The sequence below is a fragment of the Oncorhynchus mykiss genome, chromosome 13, assembly GCF_013265735.2.
Source record: "Oncorhynchus mykiss isolate Arlee chromosome 13, USDA_OmykA_1.1, whole genome shotgun sequence".
Lineage (NCBI taxonomy): Eukaryota > Metazoa > Chordata > Actinopteri > Salmoniformes > Salmonidae > Oncorhynchus > Oncorhynchus mykiss.
In genome coordinates, this window is record NC_048577.1 from 8,885,712 (window position 1) to 8,910,213 (window position 24,502).

Below are 24,502 nucleotides of genomic sequence, written 5' to 3' on the forward strand. Positions count from 1 at the left end.
TCCCCACTGTAATTACATTTAGAGTTCCTGGCATCATTCATTTGGCTCCTAACTGTTAGAGAGGATAGCTGTGTCTGCAGTGTCACAGTAGTTAGGGAATAGGATGCCTTTCCAGACACAGACTATGTGTAGGTTTAGTGTGGTGTATGAATGGGATGTTTAAATCACTGATTTATAGTACATTTACTATAAGATCTCATGAATAACGTTGGTTATATTGTGTTATTTAAACCTGGAATCTTTAATGCTGAAACTGTTTGTTTGAGATATGACAACAACAAAGTTACTGTAAAAAATTAACCGTTTTTATCCCCTCTGACCATAATAGAACAGTAGAATATGGACTGAACAGTTTAATTTACAGGCCTGTACTTTAATTTAAATAGATAGTTCAAGCCGAAATCAAAGACATTCGAATTGAGGAATTATATAGCAATTTCCAAAAGCATTTAAAAAAAAATAATTACATTAAAAGCCACAATGTCTATAACCTATGATTGGATTGAATCCCTCCCAATGTCTATAACCTATGATTGGATGGAATCCCTCCCAATGTCTATAACCTATGATTGGATTGAATCCCTCCCAATGTCTATAACCTATGATTGGATGGAATCCCTCCCAATGTCTATAACCTATGATTGGATTGAATCCCTCCCAATGTCTATAACCTATGATTGGATGGAATCCCTCCCAATGTCTATAACCTATGATTGGATTGAATCCCTCCCAATGTCTATAACCTATGATTGGATGGAATCCCTCCCAATGTCTATAACCTATGATTGGATTGAATCCCTCCCAATGTCTATAACCTATGATTGGATTGAATCCCTCCCAATGTCTATAACCTATGATTGGATGGAATCCCTCCCAATGTCTATAACCTATGATTGGATTGAATCCCTCCCAATGTCTATAACCTATGATTGGATTGAATCCCTCCCAATGTCTATAACCTATGATTGGATTGAATCCCTCCCAATGTCTATAACCTATGATTGGATTGAATCCCTCCCAATGTCTATAACCTATGATTGGATTGAATCCCTCCCAATGTCTATAACCTATGATTGGATTGAATCCCTCCCAATGTCTATAACCTATGATTGGATTGAATCCCTCCCAATGTCTATAACCTATGATTGGATTGAATCCCTCCCAATGTCTATAACCTATGATTGGATTGAATCCCTCCCAATGTCTATAACCTATGATTGGATTGAATCCCTCCCAATGTCTATAACCTATGATTGGATTGAATCCCTCCCAATGTCTATAACCTATGATTGGATTGAATCCCTCCCAATGTCTATAACCTATGATTGGATGGAATCCCTCCCAATGTCTATAACCTATGATTGGATTGAATCCCTCCCAATGTCTATAACCTATGATTGGATGGAATCCCTCCCAATGTCTATAACCTATGATTGGATTGAATCCCTCCCAATGTCTATAACCTATGATTGGATTGAATCCCTCCCAATGTCTATAACCTATGATTGGATTGAATCCCTCCCAATGTCTATAACCTATGATTGGATTGAATCCCTCCCAATGTCTATAACCTATGATTGGATTGAATCCCTCCCAATGTCTATAACCTATGATTGGATTGAATCCCTCCCAATGTCTATAACCTATGATTGGATTGAATCCCTCCCAATGTCTATTGAGCAGCACTGGGGCTGTTGAATTTCACAGTAGCGTACTGGAAATCCTCGTCCTGTTTCTGGGGGTGAGACGGTGGGACGGTGGAGTCCAGAGGCACTTCCTGGTTTCTGTGTTGGATGCTGGCGTAGGTAATGTCATCCTGCTCATCTGTGATCGCTCTCTGTGCTGCAATAGGGGCCATGGTCATGCCTGAGATGTTGTCATACACTGGATTAGAGTCTCTCTGATGGGGAGAGAAGACAGACAACATGAGGGGTGAAAGATATTACCACAGTCATTGAGTCCATCTATACACAGATGATTGCAGTTCTCAGTCAACTGACTCCAAAAACATCACCTGTCCGTTCTCTACTGTGTCTCTTCTGTCTCTTGTGTCAGAGGTGGATTTGGAGGCCTTCTTCCTGTTTTGTGAAATAATTAATCAATTAACAGAGCAATATACATATTTTGATCGATTATACCACAGAATGTGAAAAGGGATAAATTCATCTCACTCACCTGAACCACACAAACCCAAAGAGACAGAGTATGAGAATTAGAATAACCACTATGATTCCTACAACTGCATTCTTCAAAGACTTTGGCTCCCCAAAGAACGTAACAGGAGAACGGAGATTCTCGTAGCCTTCAACACCACAGGAGTAGCTGCCTGCGTCCCCACTACTGATTTGGTCTAAGTAGAGGAAGTTATCTTGGGTGTTTGGGTTGGTGAGAAGTTGTCCGTTCTTGTACCAGATGTAGGTGGGGTTGTCAGTCAGAGTACAGGTGGTGATACAGGTCAGTGTCACCTTCCCTTCCTCTGTGCCAGGAGTCTCCTTCACCTGCAGGTCTGAAAAGAAGGAAATGAAGACAAAATAACACAATCATCATTATTTCCACCAATCATATAATGACTTAGACTAGATTATATAATACTGTAAGGACAGTATTACCTGTGACAATCAGAGTTGTTCCAGGGAAGCTGTATCCCCATTTTACCTCCGTTGTTGTAAATCTAAACTTATATTCAGCAGAGTCACTCTCTCTCAGGTCTGTGATTCTCAGGGTGGAGCCCTTGTCTGTAGTTGGATGGTACTTCACACGACCTGCATACTCTGGGTCCTGGATTAGATCTGTAGTAACTCCAGTCTCCCATTTGTTGAACCAGGATACTTCTGTGACGTTATGCCAGCTGGGATGTCTATACGTGCAGGTAATGTCCACTGTTGACCCCTTCAAGGCACAGATACTCCTCTTGGTGTAAGTCACATTCAAACAGCTCTCACCCACAACACCTGAAACAAAATGTAACTGATCAATTCCTGAAACCATAATGAGACGATTTCAAGTGTTTTAGATGTATTGGACTGGTTCATTTAAAATGAATAAAATATATAGACACACACAGAGCATTCAGAAAGTATTCAGAACCCTTGACTTTTTTATTTTGTTACGTTACAGCCTTAATCTAAAATGGAATAACTAGATAACATCCCATCAACAATTTCTACCTTGTATATTATACCATATACTTTCTACTAGTGTTACTATCCAAGAGTGAACAGATTTGTCTATTTTTCCCCACATGTTCTACTATTGGTCCACAGGCCTTAATGATTGATACTTAAGATGATTATTATAGGTGAGTTCAGACTCACACACTGTAGGAGTGAGAAAATCATCATGGTCTTTTACAGCACAGGAGTAACTGTCTGTAGAGTAACACCCGACCACTAGAGTATTACAGGAGTATTGTTGGGAAGTAGGGTCATGGAGATGTTGTCCGTTCTTGTACCAGATGTAGGTGGGGTTGTCAGTCAGAAGACAGGTGGTGCTACAGGTCAGTGTTCTCTTCTTTTCCTCTGTGGAGGAAGACACCTTCACCTGCAGGTCTGAATAATTATTATTAGAACTTGCAATATGATATTGTACTGGATTACAATTAAAATATTTGTATAAGTAGTTGTGGTAGATATGATATATTACCTGTGTTAGTAGTTATAGTAGTAGATATTATATATTACCTGTGTTAGTAGTTATAGTAGTAGATATTATATATTACCTGTATTAGTAGTTGCAGTAGTATATATTATATATTACCTGTGTTAGTAGTTGTAGTAGTAGATATGATATATTACCTGTGTTAGTAGTAGATATTATATATTACCTGTATTAGTAGTTGTAGTAGTAGATATGATATATTACCTGTGTTAGTAGTATATATTATATATTACCTGTGTTAGTAGTAGATATTATATATTACCTGTGTTAGTAGTTGTAGTAGTAGATATGATATATTACCTGTGTTAGTAGTAGATATTATATATTACCTGTGTTAGTAGTTATAGTAGTAGATATTATATATTACCTGTGTTAGTAGTTGTAGTAGTATATATTATATATTACCTGTGTTAGTAGTTATAGTAGTAGATATTATATATTACCTGTGTTAGTAGTTATAGTAGTAGATATTATATATTACCTGTGTTAGTAGTAGATATTATATATTACCTGTGTTAGTAGTTGTAGTAGTATATATTATATATTACCTGTGTTAGTAGTTATAGTAGTAGATATTATATATTACCTGTGTTAGTAGTTATAGTAGTAGATATTATATATTACCTGTGTTAGTAGTAGATATTATATATTACCTGTGTTAGTAGTTGTAGTAGTATATATTATATATTACCTGTGTTAGTAGTTATAGTAGTAGATATTATATATTACCTGTGTTAGTAGTTATAGTAGTAGATATTATATATTACCTGTGTTAGTAGTTATAGTAGTAGATATTATATATTACCTGTGTTAGTAGTTATAGTAGTAGATATTATATATTACCTGTATTAGTAGTTGTAGTAGTAGATATGATATATTACCTGTGTTAGTAGTATATATTATATATTACCTGTGTTAGTAGTAGATATTATATATTACCTGTGTTAGTAGTTGTAGTAGTAGATATGATATATTACCTGTGTTAGTAGTAGATATTATATATTACCTGTGTTAGTAGTTATAGTAGTAGATATTATATATTACCTGTGTTAGTAGTTGTAGTAGTATATATTATATATTACCTGTGTTAGTAGTTATAGTAGTAGATATTATATATTACCTGTGTTAGTAGTTATAGTAGTAGATATTATATATTACCTGTGTTAGTAGTTATAGTAGTAGATATTATATATTACCTGTGTTAGTAGTTATAGTAGTAGATATTATATATTACCTGTGTTAGTAGTTATAGTAGTAGATATTATATATTACCTGTGTTAGTAGTTATAGTAGTAGATATTATATATTACCTGTGTTAGTAGTTGTAGTAGTGTATATTATATATTACCTGTGTTAGTAGTTATAGTAGTAGATATTATATATTACCTGTGTTAGTAGTTATAGTAGTAGATATTATATATTACCTGTGTTAGTAGTTATAGTAGTAGATATTATATATTACCTGTGTTAGTAGTTATAGTAGTAGATATTATATATTACCTGTGTTAGTAGTTATAGTAGTAGAAGTAGTAGATATATATTACCTGTGTTAGTAGTTATAGTAGTAGAAGTAGTAGATATATATTACCTGTGTTAGTAGTTATAGTAGTAGATATGATATATTACCTGTGACAGTCAGAGTTATTCCATGGAAGCTGTACCCCCATTCTGCATACTGTGTTTTAAATCTGAACTTGTACTCAGCTGAATCTCTCTCTCTCAGGTCTGTGATTCTCAGGGTGCAGTCTTTCTCTTTAGTCCCAAGGTACTCAGCACGACCTGCATACTCTGGCACCGAGCTCAGGATTTTAGGCGTCTCATTATATTTATCTTGGATATACCAGTTTGGTTCTGAGACTACATGATTATTTGGATGTTGATATGTGCAGGGCAGTTCCACTGTTGAGCCCTTCAAGGCACAGATACTCTGATGGATGTAAGTCACGTTAAAACAGTTCTGACCCAGAACACCTAAAACAGTAGGAGGCCCATTCATTATTCATTTCGTTTGAATTATTATTATTATTATTATTACACTGAACAACAATAGAATCACAATAATAAACCATTTCTAAGATTTTACTGAGTTACAGGTCATATAAAGAAGTCAGTCAATTGTTCTAAATGAATTAGGCCCTAATCTATGGATTTCACATGACTGGGAATACAGATGTGCATCTGTTGGTCACAGATACCTTAAAAAAGGTACCCGGTGCCTGGTGTGACCACCATTTGCAGTGGGACACATCTCCTTCACGTAGTGTTGATACGGCTGCTGATTGCGACCTGTGGAGTGGCTGTGCAAAGTTGCTGGGTATTGGCAGGAACTGGAATACGCTGTCGTACATGTCGATACAGAGCATCCCAAACATGCTTAATGGGTGGCATGTCCGGCGAGTATGTAGACCATGGAAGAAATTTTAATTTTTCAGCTTCCAGGAACTGTGTACAAAAAATTGCCATCAATGAAATGCAATTGTGTTCGTTGTCTCTACCTTATGTCTGCCCATACTATAACCCCACTGCCACCATGGCACTATGTTCACAACGATGATATCAGCAAACCGCTGGCCCACATGACGCAATACACTGTCTGCCATCTGCCCGGTACAGTTGAATTTGGGATTCGTCCGTGAAGAGCACACTTCTCCAGCATGTCAGTGGCCATCGAAGGTAGAGCATTTGCCCACTGAAGTCTGTTACAACAAAGTAAGATCAAGACCCTGGTGAGGACGATGAGCATGCAGATGAGCATCCCTGAGATGGTTTTTGACAGTTTGTGCAGAAATGATTTGGCTGAGAAAACCCACAGTTTCATTAGCTGTCCGGGTGGCTGGTCTCAGACAATCCCACAGGTGAAGAAGCTGATGTGGAGGTCCTGGGCTGGCCTGGTTACACGTGGTGTGCGGTTGTGGAGGTCCTGGGCTGGCGTGGTTACACGTGGTGTGCGGTTGGGGAGGTCCTGGGCTGGCGTGGTTAAACGTGGTGTGCGGTTGTGGAGGTCCTGGGCTGGCGTGGTTACACGTGGTGTGCGGTTGTGGAGGTCCTGGGCTGGCGTGGTTAAACGTGGTGTGCGGTTGTGGAGGTCCTGGGCTGGCGTGGTTACACGTGGTGTGCGGTTGTGGAGGTCCTGGGCTGGCGTGGTTAAACGTGGTGTGCGGTTGTGGAGGTCCTGGGCTGGCGTGGTTACACGTGGTGTGCGGTTGTGAGGCCAGTTGAACATATAACCAAATTCTTTCAAACGCTGTTGGAGGTATGGCTTATGGTAGAGAAATTACTATTCAAGTCTCTGGCAACATCTCTGGTGGACATTCCTGCAGTCAGCATGCAAATTGCACACTCCTTCAAAACCTAAGACACCTGTGGCGTTGTTTTGTGTGAAAAAGCTAATTTTAGAGCGGCCTTTTATTGTCCCTAGAACAAGGTGCACCTGTGTAATGATCATGCTGTTTAATCAGCTTCTTGATAAGCCACACCTGTCAGGTGGATGAATTATCTAGGCAAAGGATACATGCTCATTAAGAGGGACGTGAAGAAAATTGTGCTCAAAATTTAAGAGAAATAAGCTTTTTGTGCATATGGAAAATGTCTAGGATCATTTATTTTAACTCATGAAACATGAGACCAACACTTTACATGTTGCGTTTATATTGTTGTTCAGTATATTTTCTTATCAGCTGATTTAGGACTGAACAATACAACTTTAGTAATAATCTAATAAACTTTAAAACTGTAGCTGAATCCAGACTCACACACTGCAGGAGAGAGGAGATCCTCATGGCCTTTTACAGCACAGGAGTAAATGTCTGAATAGTAAATGTGGATAGGATATTGTTGGGAAATGTGCTCATCTAGACGATGTCCATTCTTGTACCAGATGTAGGTGGGGTTGGGGTTGTCACTCAGAGTACAGGTGTTGCTACAGGTCAGTGTCACCTCCTGTCCCTTCACTACGTTGGTGGGAGGCACCATCACCTGGCTTTGTTGTCCACACCTTGTTGCTGTATTTGCTGAGTTGAGTGTAAATGAAAACCGTAGATTAGCATAACTTAGTGATGTGTGACAGACAGCTGGGTCATTCCACACAGACTGCCTTTTGCTTCCCTTTGTGTAGCAATATTGAATTTTAAAAGCCTGTTATAGTAAATGAAGTGCCCTTTAATATAGACAACATGAAGAATTCAATAAATCTGATTGCCCCTCTAAGGTCAATGTCCGTGCCCCGCGAAAATCTAATTAGCACAATACAAAAATCCCCATAAACATCCATCTATTTAAGATAGAGATATGTTTTTTTTTTGCATTGGATGAGTCTCAATCCACCGTATCTGCCTATTTCGCACTTCTGCATCTGCTGTGAAAGGTGACCGAGCTAGAGCGGTGTCTTCTCACCAAATCATCTGAAGCGTCCGAACGGTCTAGGAAGTCCAGAGGTCTCACAAGACTCGTCTGAAGGTCCCCCGTGCCAGTTAAACGTGAATGGAAGTATATATGGACACTGATTAGTGCCAAAAATAAGGAGTTAAATACATGTAAAAATATATATATAATAATCCTGATCTCTCAGATATACAGTACCAGTCAAAGGTTTGGACACACCTACTCATTCAAGGGTTTTTCTTCATTTGTACTATTTTCTTGTCACACCCTGACCTTAGAGACTTTTTATTTCTCTATTTGGTTAGGTCAGGTGTGATTTGGGTGGGCATTCTAGTTGTTTTATTTCTTTGTTGGCCGGGTATGGTTCCCAATCAGAGGCAGCTGTCTATCGTTGTCTCTGATTGGGAATCATACTTAGGTATCCTTTTTTCCACTTGTTTTTGCATAGTTGCTGTCGAGCCATGCAGAACTTTACGTTCGGTTTTGTATTTTGTTGTTTTGTCAGCCTTCAGTATTAAAAATCATGAACACTTTCCACGCTGCGCTTAGGTCTCATTCATCTAACGTAACAGAAGATCCCACCACAAACGGACCAAGCAGCATGGTCAGGAGGAGAGGACACGACAGAAACCCAAGAGGCAGCCCCAAAAAATTTGGGGGGGAGAACTTGTTTTTGCATAGCTTTTGTATTTTGTTTTGTCGGCGTTCAGTATTAAAAATCATGAACACTTTCCACGCTGCGCTTTGGTCTCATTCAACTAACGACGGAAGTAACATTTCTACATTGTAGAATAATAGTGAAGACATCAAAACTGTGTGCAATGCTGTCATCAAGGGGTGGCTACTTTGAAGAATCTCAAATATAAACTATATTTGTATTTGTTTAACACTTTTTTTGTTACTTCATGATTCCATATGTGTTTTTTCATAGTTTCGATGTCTTCACTATAATTATACTATGTAGAAAATAGTAGAAATAAAGAAAAACCCTTGAATGAGTAGGTGGGTCCACACTTCTGACTGGTGCTGTAGGTCAGATACTTCAGAATAAACTTCCTTTAGATTTGTTTTTGAAAAAATCTGTTCTATGTAGTGAATCTGTTAATCAATGTGATCGTATGGGCTAACACCTGTAAGTGATTTATTTGATTTTGGGGGGGGGGGGGGGGGGGGGTGCTTTAAGGAGTCTTAGAATTCAATATCAAGTAGTAAAATGGTCCTTGGTATGACCTTCTTAAAACAATTACATGTAACTTCGTTGAATATCTAATAGTTAAATCGTCTAAAAGCAGGCGAGCTGGTTCTACTCTTTTTACCCATTTTCTGGTGTTTTGGAAAACTGAGCGGGACGAGAATAACACGTCAACCCTGTTAGCCACAGATAGACAGGCTAGAATAACACGTCAACCCTGTTAGCCATAGATAGACAGGCTAGAATAACACGTCAACCCTGTTAGCCATAGATAGACAGGCTAGAATAACACGTCAACCCTGTTAGCCATAGATAGACAGGCTAGAATAACACGTCAACCCTGTTAGCCATAGATAGACAGGCTAGAATAACACGTCAACCCTGTTACCCATAGATAGACAGGCTAGAATAACACATCAACCCTGTTACCCATAGATAGACAGGCTAGAATAACACATCAACCCTGTTACCCATAGATAGACAGGCTAGATATGTTTTAACAATTCAAACATTTTTGTGAAGCTTGCTTTCGAATGCAACTCCCTTTTGCACACAACAACCTTCCATTCTCCTTATCACAAGGGGATTAACGGCGGATTTAAGATGAAATCGTCAACCCTGTTATGTTCAACCCTGTATCTTTATTTGGAACTTAAGAGGCACTTACTGTAGTCATTTTTTATTGAATCTCTTGAGATGAGAAAACACATTTTATTAAGTTGAACACGTGCTCTTTGACAGAATGTTAAAATTAGGTGAAATCTGAATAATCTTTTGACCAAGATACACTTCTCAGAAGGCACCGAATTGGTGGAACGACCCGGCTTCTGAAGGGAAATGGGAATGCCTAAAAGACCCCTGAACACACCAGAATATTCATATTCATGTTGTCCTGAACTGTCTCATGGCATTTTGTAATTGTCTGTAGATGTAATAGCAACAAGGATAGCTATCATAAGAAGACTAATACAAATCTAAGAACGTGACCATACAGTACCTGCCATTGACAAGAGAAAGACCACAAACACACTTCCTGGTTTTCTCAAGGCCATTGTTGCATCACCCACCCTGCAGTGTTAGAAACATAAACAACAACTCACTCTATACCTGGTGAATAACTACTCCTTATAAATGAATTAAGAGGTAAACAATTACTTATTGAACAGAGCTGTCTATAGCACTGTATACCCATAATAATAATTTTATTGCTCAAAATCTGTTTTATTCTTACAATCCTATAGCATTGAGACATGAGTCCCTAGTATTATCATTAACCAGAATAATATGGTTAATCACTAAAAACACACTACCAAACACAATTTTATAAGATATATTCAAGTGTACTTACAGAGCAAAGTGGAATGGTTTTGTAAGACAACTCACTGGCAGTATGAAAACAAGAAGTAAGTGAGTGGTTGACACATGATGTAGTCAGGGCACAAGTTCCTGTAATTTCCTTCCTTTTCATGCAAAAAGACAACTACTTTTGGACGGTTTACAGGCAGAACACATTTCAGAAGTTGCATCACGGCTGACAAAAAAAAACGTGTTGCATGGCGGCATTTGCCCCAGCACATTAGATTCTGTTTAATAAAATAGTTAGACGCAAAGGGGACAAACTGCTGTTTTTTAAACCGATTTGCCTCATGATTTTGTAAACTAACACATAAAGATTGCTGCTGCAGGCTCTTTGTATGTCTTGACCAATCAGATTAATTGAAATCGCAAGTCGCGCAGTTTAGGCACAACCCACAAAGGTCAAGGAGCGCACTCCACTGTCCACTGTTTATTTATTTAGTAAGCATGATAACACATCAGTCCAGACAGACAGAAGTACCCGCTTGAGAGAGAAATTTGCAGAAGAATTTGCAAAATGTATAATGATTATTTATTTACTAAATTATGTTCAAATGTTAAACAATTTACTTTCATATGAATTTTGAATTAAAATGTTGATTAACTGTTGTTTATCAGCCCATTGCTAAGCTAGCTAACACTTCGGACGCAATAGCTAGCTAATGCTAGTAGGCAACCTCGTCCTGCTTATCAGGTGTTTAGAGATCAACAACTCAACTAACAATGCCTAGTTGTAGATTCAGTAATGCATCAGTTGTGAAGACCCGGACAGTTTTAAAATCATTAATTGGGGAACATGCTAGCCAGCTAAATACATTTCCCCCATTTGTTTCCAGGGACTAAAGTGGGCACCTGATCGCGTTTCACTCCATTGCAGTGGTTTGGCAGGAGAAAACAGTCGTGCCCGTCTTGTTTGCAGGTAAGACATGTTAAAAAATAAATGCCATCTGATGAAATAGTGGCAAATGCAGCCAACTATTTTATTAGATCTAGGCTTGCAAGCCAGCCAAGTTATTTGTGCATTCTCTGTTGATGAGTCTGTTTAGCTACTTTGCTAGCTAGCAGCGTCTGATTGGGTTTGGTGTTACCAGTTAAAATGAAAGATTGTTTTTCTACTCTCATTCTAAACTGACCAAGCCTATGAAAAACTGTTAACAAAACTATTGCACATTTAATAAAGGTAGTTGAGGCTTCAGAAACATGAATCAGCACTGAGATTTGGTCAGTGAGGTTAATTTCTCCCCCCTTGTCTCTGCTTGTTCCACCTTGAAGGACACCTGACCCCGTCATCCTGCAGATGTAAGGGACTTGTTGTGAACCTCCCAGCCACCAGGATGATCCCCATATCCAAGGATGTTATTAAGGACTGTGCAATATCACAATGTTAGGAATGGATTCACCAGTTATTGTTTATCATGCAGATTTGTCTGAACATCGTAATTTATGAAACTCATTCTTAAATACAGACATGAATTTCTGTCCCCGGTAATTGCACTATGTGCACATCTTCAATTTAGATCACAATTATTTGAATGAGGTGTTAGTAAAAGGCTGGAACAGAAATGTGTAAACTCCTGTCCTGTGGATAAAAAACATCCTGTGGCGGTCATGACAAAATCATGTAGTGAACAATCTTATGAACGTTGGAGGTTAATCTCCCTGGAGATGTCACTCACGTGGGAATTACTTATTTTGTACACTGGACTGTGTATTAAGGACTCGTGCACAGGTACAGAAACAACTATAAAAGTGTAACATTTATTCCAAATTGCAAGTGATGCCTTCATGTGTTTTGGTTTTGAGAAATCAACAGAAGAAAGGCCTCAATATTACCATGCTGTATTCATTTCATTGAATATATATCCTATTTGATAAGCATTTAAATATACTGAACACAAATATAAACACCTCATGCAACAATTTCAACAACTTTACTGAGTTACAGTTCATATAAGGAAATCAGTCAATTGAAAGACAATTATTTTAGCCCTCATCTATGGATTTTACATGACTGGGATTACAAATGTGCATCTGTTGGTCACATATACACTATATATACACACACAAGCATGTGGACACCCCTTCAAATGAGTGGATGTATCCACATCTGTTGCTGAGAGGTATATACAGTGCATTCAGGAAAGTATTCAGACCCCTTGACATTTCCACATTTTGTTACATCCTTGTTCTAAAATGGATTAAATTGCTTTTTTCCCTCATCAATGTACACATAATATCCCATAATTATAAAGCCTCATGGCTTGGTTTTTGCTCTGACATGCACTGTCAACTGTGGGACCTTATATAGACAGGTGTGTGCCTTTCCAAATCTTGTCCAATCAATTGAATTTACCACAGGTGGACTCCAATCAATGGAAACAGGATGAACCTGAGAAAAATGTTCAGTCTCATAGCAAAGGGTCTGAATACCAATGTAAATAAGTTATTTCTGTTTTTATTTTTTAAATTAATTTTCTACTATTTCTAAAGAACTTTTCACCTTCTGATTATGGGGTATTGTAATTAGATGAAGGATTTGTATTATTTTTTAAATTCCATTTTAGAATAATGCTGTAACATAACAAAATATGGAAAAAGTCAAGAGGTCTGAATACCTTCTGAATGCACTGAAGAATTGAGCACACAGCCATGCAATTTCCATAGACAAATATTGGCAGTAGAATTACATTACTGAAGAAATCAGTGACTTTCAATGTGGTACCATCATAGGATGCCACCTTTCAAACAAGTTAATTTGTCAAATTTCTGTCCTGCTAGAGCTGCCCCAGTCAACTGTAAGTGCTGTTATTGTGAAGTGGAAACATCTAAGAGAATCAATGGCTCTGCCAGGAAGTGGTAGGTCACACAAGCTCACAGAACGGGACCGCTGAGTGCTGAAACAAATAGAGCGTAAAAATTGTCTTTCCTCGGTAGCAACACTCACTACCAAGTTCCAAACTGCCTCTGGAAGCAAAGTCAGCACAGGAAATGTTTGTTGGGAGCTTAATGAAATGGGTTTCCATGGCCGACCATCCGAACACAAGTCTAACATCATTATGCGCAATAATAAGTGTTGGCTGGAGTGGTGTAAAGCTCGCCGCCATTGGACTCTGGGGCAGTGGAAATGTGTTCTCTGGAGTGATGAATCACGCTTCACCATCTGGCAGTCCGACAGCCAACTGTAAAGTTCGGTGGAGGAGGAATAATGGTATGGGGCTGTTTCTCATGGTTCCTGCTAGGCCCCATAGAACACAGACTGCGAGCCAGGCCTAATCACCCAACATCAGTGCCCAACGTCACTATTGCTCGTGGCTAAATAGAAGCAAGTCACCGCAGCAATGTTCCAACATCTAGTGGAAAGCCTTCCCAGAAAAATTATAGGCTGTAATAGCAGCAAAGGGGGGACCAGCTCTATATTAATGGCCATGATTTTGGAATGAGATGTTTGACGAGCAGGTGTCCACATACTTTTGGTCATGTAGTGTATGTTAGTGCTGGGCTGGAACAGAAGTCTGCACATCCAGCATACCTTCAGGAGAAGGATTGGCCTGCTACAGTTGTGATACGTTTGTAGCTTACATTGTGTGTGACTTTTAACTTTGTTGTATACAACATTTGTCTAGTTAGAGAAACAGACGCCTCACAAGTCCTCAAGTGGCAGCTTCATTAAATAGTACCCGCAAAACACCAGTCTCAACGTCAACAGTGAAGAGGCGACTCCGGGATGCTCCTCTGTCCAGTGTCTGTGTTCTTTTGCCCATCTTAATCTTTTCTTTTTATTGGCCAGTCTGAGATATGGCTTTTTCTTTGCAACACTGCCTAGAACTTTTGCGGGTGCTATTTAATGAAGCTGCCAGTTGAGGATTTATGAGGCGTCTGTTTCTCAAACTAGACACTCTAATGTACTTATCCTCTTGCTCAGTTGTGCACCGGGGCCTCCCACTCCTCTTTCTATTCTGGTTAGAGCCAGTTTGCGCTGTTCTGTGAAGGGAGTAGTACACAGCGTTGTACGAGATCTTCAGTTTCTTGGCAATTTCTCACAGTGGAATATCCTTCATTTCTCAGAACAATAATAGGCTGACGAGTTTCAGAAGAAAGTCTTTGTTTTTGGCCATTTTGAGCCTGTAATTGAACCCACAAATGCTGATGCTCCAGATACTCAACTCGTCTAAAGAAGGCCAGTTTTATTGGTTCATTTATCAGGACAACAGTTTTCAGCTGTGCTAACATAATGGCAAAAGGGTTTTCTAATGATCAATTAGCCTTCTAAAATGATAAACTTGGATTAGATAACACAACGTGCCTTTGGAAGAAAGGTGTGATGGTTGCTGATAACAGGCCTCTGTACGCCTATGTAGATATTCCATAAAAAATCAGTTGTTCCCAGCTACAATAGTAATTTACAACATTAACAATGTCTACACTGTATATCTGATGAATTTTATGTTATTTTAATGGTCAAAAACTGTTCTTTTCCTTCTTTCTTTTGAATGGTAGTGTAAATATACAGTAGCAGTCAAAAGTTGACACACCTACTCATTCAAGGGTTTCTTTGTTTTTACTATTTTCTACATTGTAGAGTAACAGTGAAGACATCAAAACTATGATAAAAGACCAAGACTACATGGAATCATGTAGAAACCCAAAAAAGTGTTAAACAAATCAGAACATATTTTATATTTGAGATTCAAAGTAGCCACCCTTTGCCTTTGACAGCTTAGCACACTTGGCGTTCTCTCAACCAGCTTCATGACGTAGTCACCTGAAATGCATTTCAATTAACAGGTGTGCCTTCTTAAAAGTTAATTTGTGAAGTTTTTGAGCCAATCAGTTGTGTTGTGACAAGGTAGGTGTGGTATACAGAAGATAGCCCTATTTGGTAAAAGACCAAGACCATTTTTTGGCAAGAACAGCTCAAATAAGCAAAGAGGAACGACAGTCCATCATTACTTTAAGACATGTCAATACGGAAAATGTGAAAGAGAGTGATGAGGCCCTGACCAAGAGAAGTGAGACCATCCAATTCGGGTAGAGGACCACCTGAAGCCAACCTCTGAGATTGATTTTATACATCTTTTTGATATTTTCAGTGGTGGAAAAAGTACTAAATGTCACACTTTTCTTGTTTTTTTAAATTACAGATAGCCAGGGTCAAACTCTAATTCTCAGACATAATGTTAACACAAAGCATTTTTGTTTCGTGAGTCCGCCAGATCAGAAGCAGTAGGGATGACCAGGGATATTCTCTTGATAAGTGTGTGAATTGGACCATTTTCCATCCTGCTAAGCATTCAAAATGTAACGAGTACTTTTGGGTGTCAGGGAAAATGTATGGGGGAAAAAGTACGTAATTTTCTTTAGGAATGTAGGGAAGTAAAAGTTGTCAAAAATATAAATAGTAAAGTACAGATACTCCAAAAAATGACATAATTTGTACTTTAAAGAATTATTTCTTAAGTACATTACACCACTGGATATTTGTACCTGTCTATAGGGCCTGTATCATGGTTATTATAGGCTATAGGCATCATTAGGCCTGTACCGGTGTATAGGGCCTGTATAGTGGTTATTATAGGCTATAGGCATCATTAGGCCTGTACCGGTGTATAGGGCCTGTATCATGGTTATTATAGACTAGTATCATCATTAGGCCTGTACCGGTGTATAGGGCCTGTATCATGGTTATTATAGGCTAGTATCATCATCAGGCCTGTACCGGTGTATAGGGCCTGTATAGTGGGTATTATAGGCTAGCATACCGGGAATGGTGATTCTAACTATATTGTGGGTATTATAGGCTAGTATCATCATCAGGCCTGTACCGGTGTATAGGTTCTGTATCATGGTTATTATAGGCTAGTATCATCATTAGGCCTGTACCGGTGTATAGGGCCTGTATCATGGTTATTATAGGCTAGTATCATCATCAGGCCTGTACCGGTGTATAGGGCCTGTATCATGGTTATTATAGGCTAGTATCATCATTAGGCCTGTACCGGTGTATAGGGCCTGTATAGTGGTTATTATAGGCTAGTATCATCATTAGGCCTGTACCGGTGTATAGGGCCTGTATCATGGTTATTATAGGCTAGTATCATCATTAGGCCTGTATCGGTGTATAGGGCCTGTATAGTGGTTATTATAGGCTAGTATCATCATTAGGCCTGTACCGGTGTATAGGGCCTGTATCATGGTTATTATAGGCTAGTATCATCATTAGGCCTGTACCGGTGTATAGGGCCTGTATCATGGTTATTATAGGCTAGTATCATCATTAGGCCTGTACCGGTGTATAAGGCCTGTATCATGGTTATTATAGGCTAGTATCATCATTAGGCCTGTACCGGTGTATAGGGCCTGTATCATGGTTATTATAGACTAGTATCATCATTAGGCCTGTACCGGTGTATAGGGCCTGTATCATGGTTATAATAGGCTAGTATCATCATTAGGCCTGTACTGGTGTATAGGGCCTGTATAGTGGGTATTATAGGCTAGCATACCGGGAATGGTGATTCTAACTATATTGTGGGTATTATAGGCTAGTATCATCATTAGGCCTGTACCGGTGTATAGGGCCTGTATCATGGTTATTATAGGCTAGTATCATCATTAGGCCTGTACCGGTGTATAAGGCCTGTATCATGGTTATTATAGGCTAGTATCATCATTAGGCCTGTACTGGTGTATAGGGCCTGTATCATGGTTATTATAGGCTAGTATCATCATTAGGCCTGTACCGGTGTATAGGGCCTGTATCATGGTTATTATAGGCTAGTATCATCATTAGGCCTGTACTGGTGTATAGGGCCTGTATCATGGTTATTATAGGCTAGTATCATCATTAGGCCTGTACTGGTGTATAGGGCCTGTATCATGGTTATTATAGGCTAGTATCATCATTAGGCCTGTACTGGTGTATAGGGCCTGTATCATGGTTATTATAGGCTAGTATCATCATTAGGCCTGTACCGGTGTATAGGGCCTGTATCATGGTTATTATAGGCTAGTATCATCATTAGGCCTGTACCGGTGTATATGGCCTGTATAGTGGTTATTATAGGCTAGTATCATCATTAGGCCTGTACGGGTGTATAGGGCCTGTATCATGGTTATTATAGGCTAGTATCATCATTAGGCCTGTACTGGTGTATAGGGCCTGTATAGTGGGTATTATAGGCTAGCATACCGGGAATGGTGATTCTAACTATATCGTGGGTATTATAGGCTAGCGTACTGGGAATGGTGATTCTAACTATATTGTGGGTATTATAGGCTAGCGTACTGGGAATGGTGATTCTAACTATATCGTGGGTATTATGGGCTAGCGTACTGGGAATGGTGACTCTAACTATATCGTGGGTATTATAGGCTAGCGTACTGGGAATGGTGATTCTAACTATATCGTGGGTATTATAGGCTAGCGTACTGGGAATGGTTAGGCTAACTCGGATGCAGTTTCTTACACAGTTGCTGAGAGATGTGTGTAAACCACAGGCCTATTTATCTACTCCTACTCTTCTCAAGCCCATTGTTGCATCTCCCTCCCTACAGCCTTACCAACATAAAGAGAGACAACAAACACACTTTATAACTGGTGAAAAACTACACCTGATACTTCAATTAAGCAGGAAAAAGTCTCTATTATAACAGATGTGTAGCACTGTAAGACACGTGTTTCTCTGTTGTTGTTTTAAACCTGTTTTATTCTCAGGACCAGGACTATATATAAAAAATCCAGAAAATCACATAATAAAATTATAATAACAATAAAATTAAAATTAAAAATGCCAACAGTTTTATCTGAGTGCACAAATCAGTATGCCTACCTACCAAAGTCCAGCACTACTAGTATACTATATTAAACCCTATAGTATACTATATTAAACCCTATAGTATACTATATTAAACCCTATAGTATACTATATTAAACCCTATAGTATACTATATTAAACCCTATAGTATACTATATTAAACCCTATAGTATACTATATTAAACCCTATAGTATACTATATTAAACCATATAGTATACTATATTAAACCCTATAGTAGAGCCTATAGTATACTATATTAAACCCTATAGTATACTATAATAAACCCTATAGTATACTATATTAAACCCTATAGTATACTATATTAAACCCTATAGTATACTATATTAAACCCTATAGTATACTATATTAAACCCTATAGTAGACCCTATAGTATACTATATTAAACCCTATAGTATACTATATTAAACCCTATAGTATACTATATTAAACCCTATAGTAGAGCCTATAGTATACTATATTAAACCCTATAGTATACTATATTAAACCCTATAGTATACTATATTAAACCCTATAGTATACTATATTAAACCCTATAGTATACTATGTTAAACCCTATAGTATACTATATTAAACCCTATAGTATACTATATTAAAACCCTATAGTAAACTATATTAAACCCTATAGTATACTATATTAAACCCTATAGTATACTATATTAAACCCTATAGTATACTATATTAAACCCTATAGTATACTATATTAAACCCTATAGTATACTATATTAAACCATATAGTATACTATATTAAACCCTATAGTATACTATATTAAACCCTATAGTAAACTATATTAAACCCTATAGTATACTATATTAAACCCTATAGTATACTATATTAAACCCTATAGTATACTATATTAAACCATATAGTATACTATATTAAACCCTATAGTATACTATATTAAACCCTATAGTATACTATATTAAACCCTATAGTATACTATATTAAACCCTATATTAAACCCTATAGTATACTATATTAAACCCTATAGTATACTATATTAAACCCTATAGTATACTATATTAAACCCTATAGTATACTATATTAAACCCTATAGTATACTATATTAAACCCTATAGTATACTATATTAAACCCTATAGTATACTATATTAAACCATATAGTATACTATATTAAACCCTATAGTATACTATATTAAACCCTATAGTAGACTATATTAAACCCTATAGTAGACCCTATAGTATACTATATTAAACCCTATAGTATACTATATTAAACCCTATAGTATACTATATTAAACCCTATAGTATACTATATTAAACCCTATAGTATACTATATTAAACCCTATAGTATACTATATTAAACCCTATAGTAGACCCTATAGTATACTATATTAAACCCTATAGTATACTATATTAGACCCTATAGTATACTATATTAAACCCTATAGTAGACCCTATAGTATACTATATTAAACCCTATAGTATACTATATTAAACCCTATAGTATACTATATTAAACCCTATATTATACTATATTAAACCCTATAGTAGACCCTATAGTATACTATATTAAACCCTATATTATACTATATTAAACCCTATAGTATACTATATTAAACCCTATAGTATACTATATTAAACCCTATAGTAGACCCTATAGTATACTATATTAAACCCTATAGTATACTATATTAAACCCTATAGTAGAGCCTATAGTATACTATATTAAACCCTATAGTATACTATAATAAACCCTATAGTATACTATATTAAACCCTATAGTATACTATATTAAACCCTATAGTATACTATATTAAACCCTATAGTATACTATATTAAACCCTATAGTAGACCCTATAGTATACTATATTAAACCCTATAGTATACTATATTAAACCCTATAGTATACTATATTAAACCCTATAGTAGAGCCTATAGTATACTATATTAAACCCTATAGTATACTATATTAAACCCTATAGTATACTATATTAAACCCTATAGTATACTATATTAAACCCTATAGTATACTATGTTAAACCCTATAGTATACTATATTAAACCCTATAGTATACTATATTAAAACCCTATAGTAAACTATATTAAACCCTATAGTATACTATATTAAACCCTATAGTATACTATATTAAACCCTATAGTATACTATATTAAACCCTATAGTATACTATATTAAACCCTATAGTATACTATATTAAACCATATAGTATACTATATTAAACCCTATAGTATACTATATTAAACCCTATAGTAAACTATATTAAACCCTATAGTATACTATATTAAACCCTATAGTATACTATATTAAACCCTATAGTATACTATATTAAACCATATAGTATACTATATTAAACCCTATAGTATACTATATTAAACCCTATAGTATACTATATTAAACCCTATAGTATACTATATTAAACCCTATATTAAACCCTATAGTATACTATATTAAACCCTATAGTATACTATATTAAACCCTATAGTATACTATATTAAACCCTATATTAAACTATATTAAACCCTATAGTATACTATATTAAACCCTATAGTATACTATATTAAACCCTATAGTATACTATATTAAACCCTGTATTAAACCCTATAGTATACTATATTAAACCCTATAGTATACTATATTAAACCCTATAGTATACTATATTAAACCCTATAGTATACTATATTAAACCCTATAGTATACTATATTAAACCCTATAGTATACTATATTAACCCCTATAGTATACTATATTAAACCCTATAGTATACTATATTAAACCCTATAGTATACTATATTAAACCCTATAGTATACTATATTAAACCCTATAGTATACTATATTAAACCCTATATTAAACTATATTAAACCCTATAGTATACTATATTAAACCCTGTATTAAACTATATTAAACCCTATATTAAACTATATTAAACCCTATAGTATACTATATTAAACCCTATATTAAACTATATTAAACCCTATAGTATACTATATTAAACCCTATATTAAACTATATTAAACCCTATAGTATACTATATTAAACCCTATAGTATACTATATTAAACCCTATAGTAGACCCTATAGTATACTATATTAAACCCTATAGTATACTATATTAAACCCTATAGTATACTATATTAAACCCTATAGTAGACCCTATACCCTAAACCCTATAGTAGAGCCTATAGTATACTATATTAAACCCTATAGTATACTATATTAAACCCTATAGTAAACTATATTAAATCCTATAGTAGAGCCTATAGTAAACTATATTAAACCCTATAGTATACTATATTAAACCCTATAGTATACTATATTAAATCCTATAGTAGAGCCTATAGTATACTATATTAAACCCTATAGTATACTATATTAAACCCTATAGTATACTATATTAAACCCTATAGTAGACCCTATACCCTAAACCCTATAGTAGAGCCTATAGTATACTATATTAAACCCTATAGTATACTATATTAAACCCTATAGTAGACCCTGTAGTATACTATACTACTCCAGCCACTTTAATAATGGGAATTGATGGGAAATGATGTAAATATATCACTAGCCACTTTAAACAATGATACCTTATATAATGTTACTTACCCTACATTATTCATCTCATATGCATACGTATATACTGTACTCTATATCATCGACTGTATCCTTATGTAATACATGTATCACTAGCCACTTTAAACTATGCCACTTTGTTTACATACTCATCTCATTTGTACATACTGTACTCGATACCATCTACTGTATCTTGCCTATGCTGCTCTGTACCATCACTCATTCATATATCCTTATGTACATATTCTTTATCCCCTTACACTGTGTACAAGACAGTAGTTTTGGAATTGTTAGTTAGATTACTTGTTATTACTGCATTGTCGGAACTAGAAGCACAAGCATTTCGCTACACTCGCATTAACATCTGCAAACCATGTGTATGTGACAAATAAAATTTGATTGGATTTGATTTATTAAACCCTATAGTATACTATATTAAACCCTATAGTATACTATATTAAACCCTATAGTATACTATATTAAACCCTATAGTATACTATATTAAACCCTATAGTATACTATATTAAACCCTATAGTAGAGCCTATAGTATACTATATTAAACCCTATAGTATACTATATTAAACCCTATAGTATACTATATTAAACCCTATATTATACTATATTAAACCCTATAGTATACTATATTAAACCCTATAGTATACTATATTAAACCCTATAGTATACTATATTAAACCCTATAGTATACTATATTAAACCCTATAGTAGAGCCTATAGTATACTATATTAAACCCTATAGTATACTATATTAAACCCTATAGTAAACTATATTAAATCCTATAGTAGAGCCTATAGTATACTATATTAAACCCTATAGTATACTATATTAAACCCTATAGTATACTATATTAAACCCTATAGTATACTATATTAAACCCTATAGTAGAGCCTATAGTATACTATATTAAACCCTATAGTATACTATATTAAACCCTATAGTAAACTATATTAAATCCTATAGTAGAGCCTATAGTATACTATATTAAACCCTATAGTATACTATATTAAACCCTATAGTATACTATATTAAACCCCATAGTATACTATATTAAACCCTATAGTAGAGCCTATAGTATACTATATTAAACCCTATAGTATACTATATTAAACCCTATAGTAGAGCCTATAGTACACTATATTAAACCCTATAGTAGACCCTATAGTATACTATATTAAACCCTATAGTATACTATATTAAATCAATCAATCAATCAATCAAATTTATTTTATATAGCCCTTCGTACATCAGCTGATATCTCAAAGTGCTGTACAGAAACCCAGCCTAAAACCCCAAACAGCAAGCAATGCAGGTGAAGAAGCACGGTGGCTAGGAAAAACTCCCTAGAAAGGCCAAAACCTAGGAAGAAACCTAGAGAGGAACCAGGCTATGTGGGGTGGCCAGTCCTCTTCTGGCTGTGCCGGGTGGAGATTATAACAAAACATGGTCAAGATGTTCAAATGTTCATAAATGACCAGCATGGTCGAATAATAATAAGGCAGAATAGTTGAAACTGGAGCAGCAGCACAGTCAGGTGGACTGGGGACAGCAAGGAGTCATCATGTCAGGTATTCCTGGGGCATGGTCCTAGGGCTCAGGTCCTCCGAGAGAGAGAAAGAAAGAATTAGAGAGAGCATATGTGGGATGGCCAGTCCTCTTCTGGCTGTGCCGGGTGGAGATTATAACAGAACATGGCCAAGATGTTCAAATGTTCATAAATGATCAGCATGGTCGAATAATAATAAGGCAGAACAGTTGAAACTGGAGCAGCAGCACAGCCAGGTGGACTGGGGACAGCAAGGAGTCATCATGTCAGGTAGTCCTGGGGCATGGTCCTAGGGCTCAGGTCCTCCGAGAGAGAGAAAGAGAGAAGGAGAGAATTAGAGAACGCACACTTAGATTCACACAGGACACCGAATAGGACAGGAGAAGTACTCCAGATATAACAAACTGACCCTAGCCCCCCGACACATAAACTACTGCAGCATAAATACTGGAGGCTGAGACAGGAGGGGTCAGGAGACACTGTGGCCCACTCCGAGGACACCCCCGGACAGGGCCAAACAGGAAGGATATAACCCCACCCACTTTGCCAAAGCACAGCCCCCACACCACTAGAGGGATATCTTCAACCACCAACTTACCATCCTGAGACAAGGCTGAGTATAGCCCACAAAGACCTCCGCCACGGCACAACTTAAGGGGGGGGGGGGGGGGGGGGCCAACCCAGACAGGATGACCACATCAGTGACTCAACCCACTCAGGTGACGCACCTCCTCCAGGGACGGCATGAGAGAGCCCCAGTAAAGCCAGTGACTCAGCCCCTGTAATAGGGTTAGAGGCAGAGAATCCCAGTGGAAAGAGGGGAACCGGCCAGGCAGAGACAGCAAGGGTGGTTCGTTGCTCCAGAGCCTTTCCGTTCACCCTCCCACTCATGGGCCAGACTACACTCAATCATATGACCCACTGAAGAGATGAGTCTTCAGTAGAGACTTAAAGGTTGAGACCGAGTT

General features: G+C 36.9%; 2 protein-coding genes across 2 annotated transcripts; both read right to left on the bottom strand.

Moving 5' to 3' along the window:
- Positions 1-283: 283 nt before the first annotated feature.
- On the bottom strand, positions 284-2,988 carry LOC118938525. Its single transcript, XM_036942577.1, has 4 exons — positions 2,610-2,988; positions 2,176-2,506; positions 2,015-2,078; positions 284-1,900 (listed from the first exon to the last, which is right to left on the bottom strand). The coding sequence occupies exons 1-4, from the start codon at positions 2,986-2,988 to the stop codon at positions 1,673-1,675; spliced, it is 1,002 nt and encodes a 333-aa protein (XP_036798472.1). The 3' UTR covers positions 284-1,672.
- Positions 2,989-3,125: 137 nt separating this feature from the next.
- Positions 3,126-10,859, bottom strand: LOC110495146 (sialoadhesin-like). Its single transcript, XM_036940143.1, has 5 exons — positions 10,578-10,859; positions 10,227-10,297; positions 7,410-7,667; positions 5,284-5,628; positions 3,126-3,548 (listed from the first exon to the last, which is right to left on the bottom strand). Exons 2-5 carry the CDS (start codon positions 10,279-10,281, stop codon positions 3,250-3,252), a joined length of 957 nt encoding a protein of 318 aa, XP_036796038.1. The 5' UTR covers positions 10,282-10,297; positions 10,578-10,859; the 3' UTR covers positions 3,126-3,249.
- Positions 10,860-24,502: the final 13,643 nt, after the last annotated feature.

Coding starts and splice junctions, on each gene's coding strand:
- LOC118938525 (XM_036942577.1), bottom strand. CDS start 2,988: ATGGTTTCAGGAATTGATCAGTTACATTTTGTTTCAGGTGTTGTGGGT. Junction 2,507..2,609: donor AACAACTCTGATTGTCACAG/GTAATACTGTCC, acceptor CCTTCTTTTCAG/ACCTGCAGGTGAAGGAGACT. Junction 2,079..2,175: donor TTTGGGTTTGTGTGGTTCAG/GTGAGTGAGATG, acceptor TTCACAAAACAG/GAAGAAGGCCTCCAAATCCA.
- LOC110495146 (XM_036940143.1), bottom strand. CDS start 10,281: ATGGCCTTGAGAAAACCAGGAAGTGTGTTTGTGGTCTTTCTCTTGTCA. Junction 7,668..10,226: donor CTTTCTCTTGTCAATGGCAG/GTACTGTATGGT, acceptor CACTCAACTCAG/CAAATACAGCAACAAGGTGT. Junction 3,549..5,283: donor AATAACTCTGACTGTCACAG/GTAATATATCAT, acceptor ATAATTATTCAG/ACCTGCAGGTGAAGGTGTCT.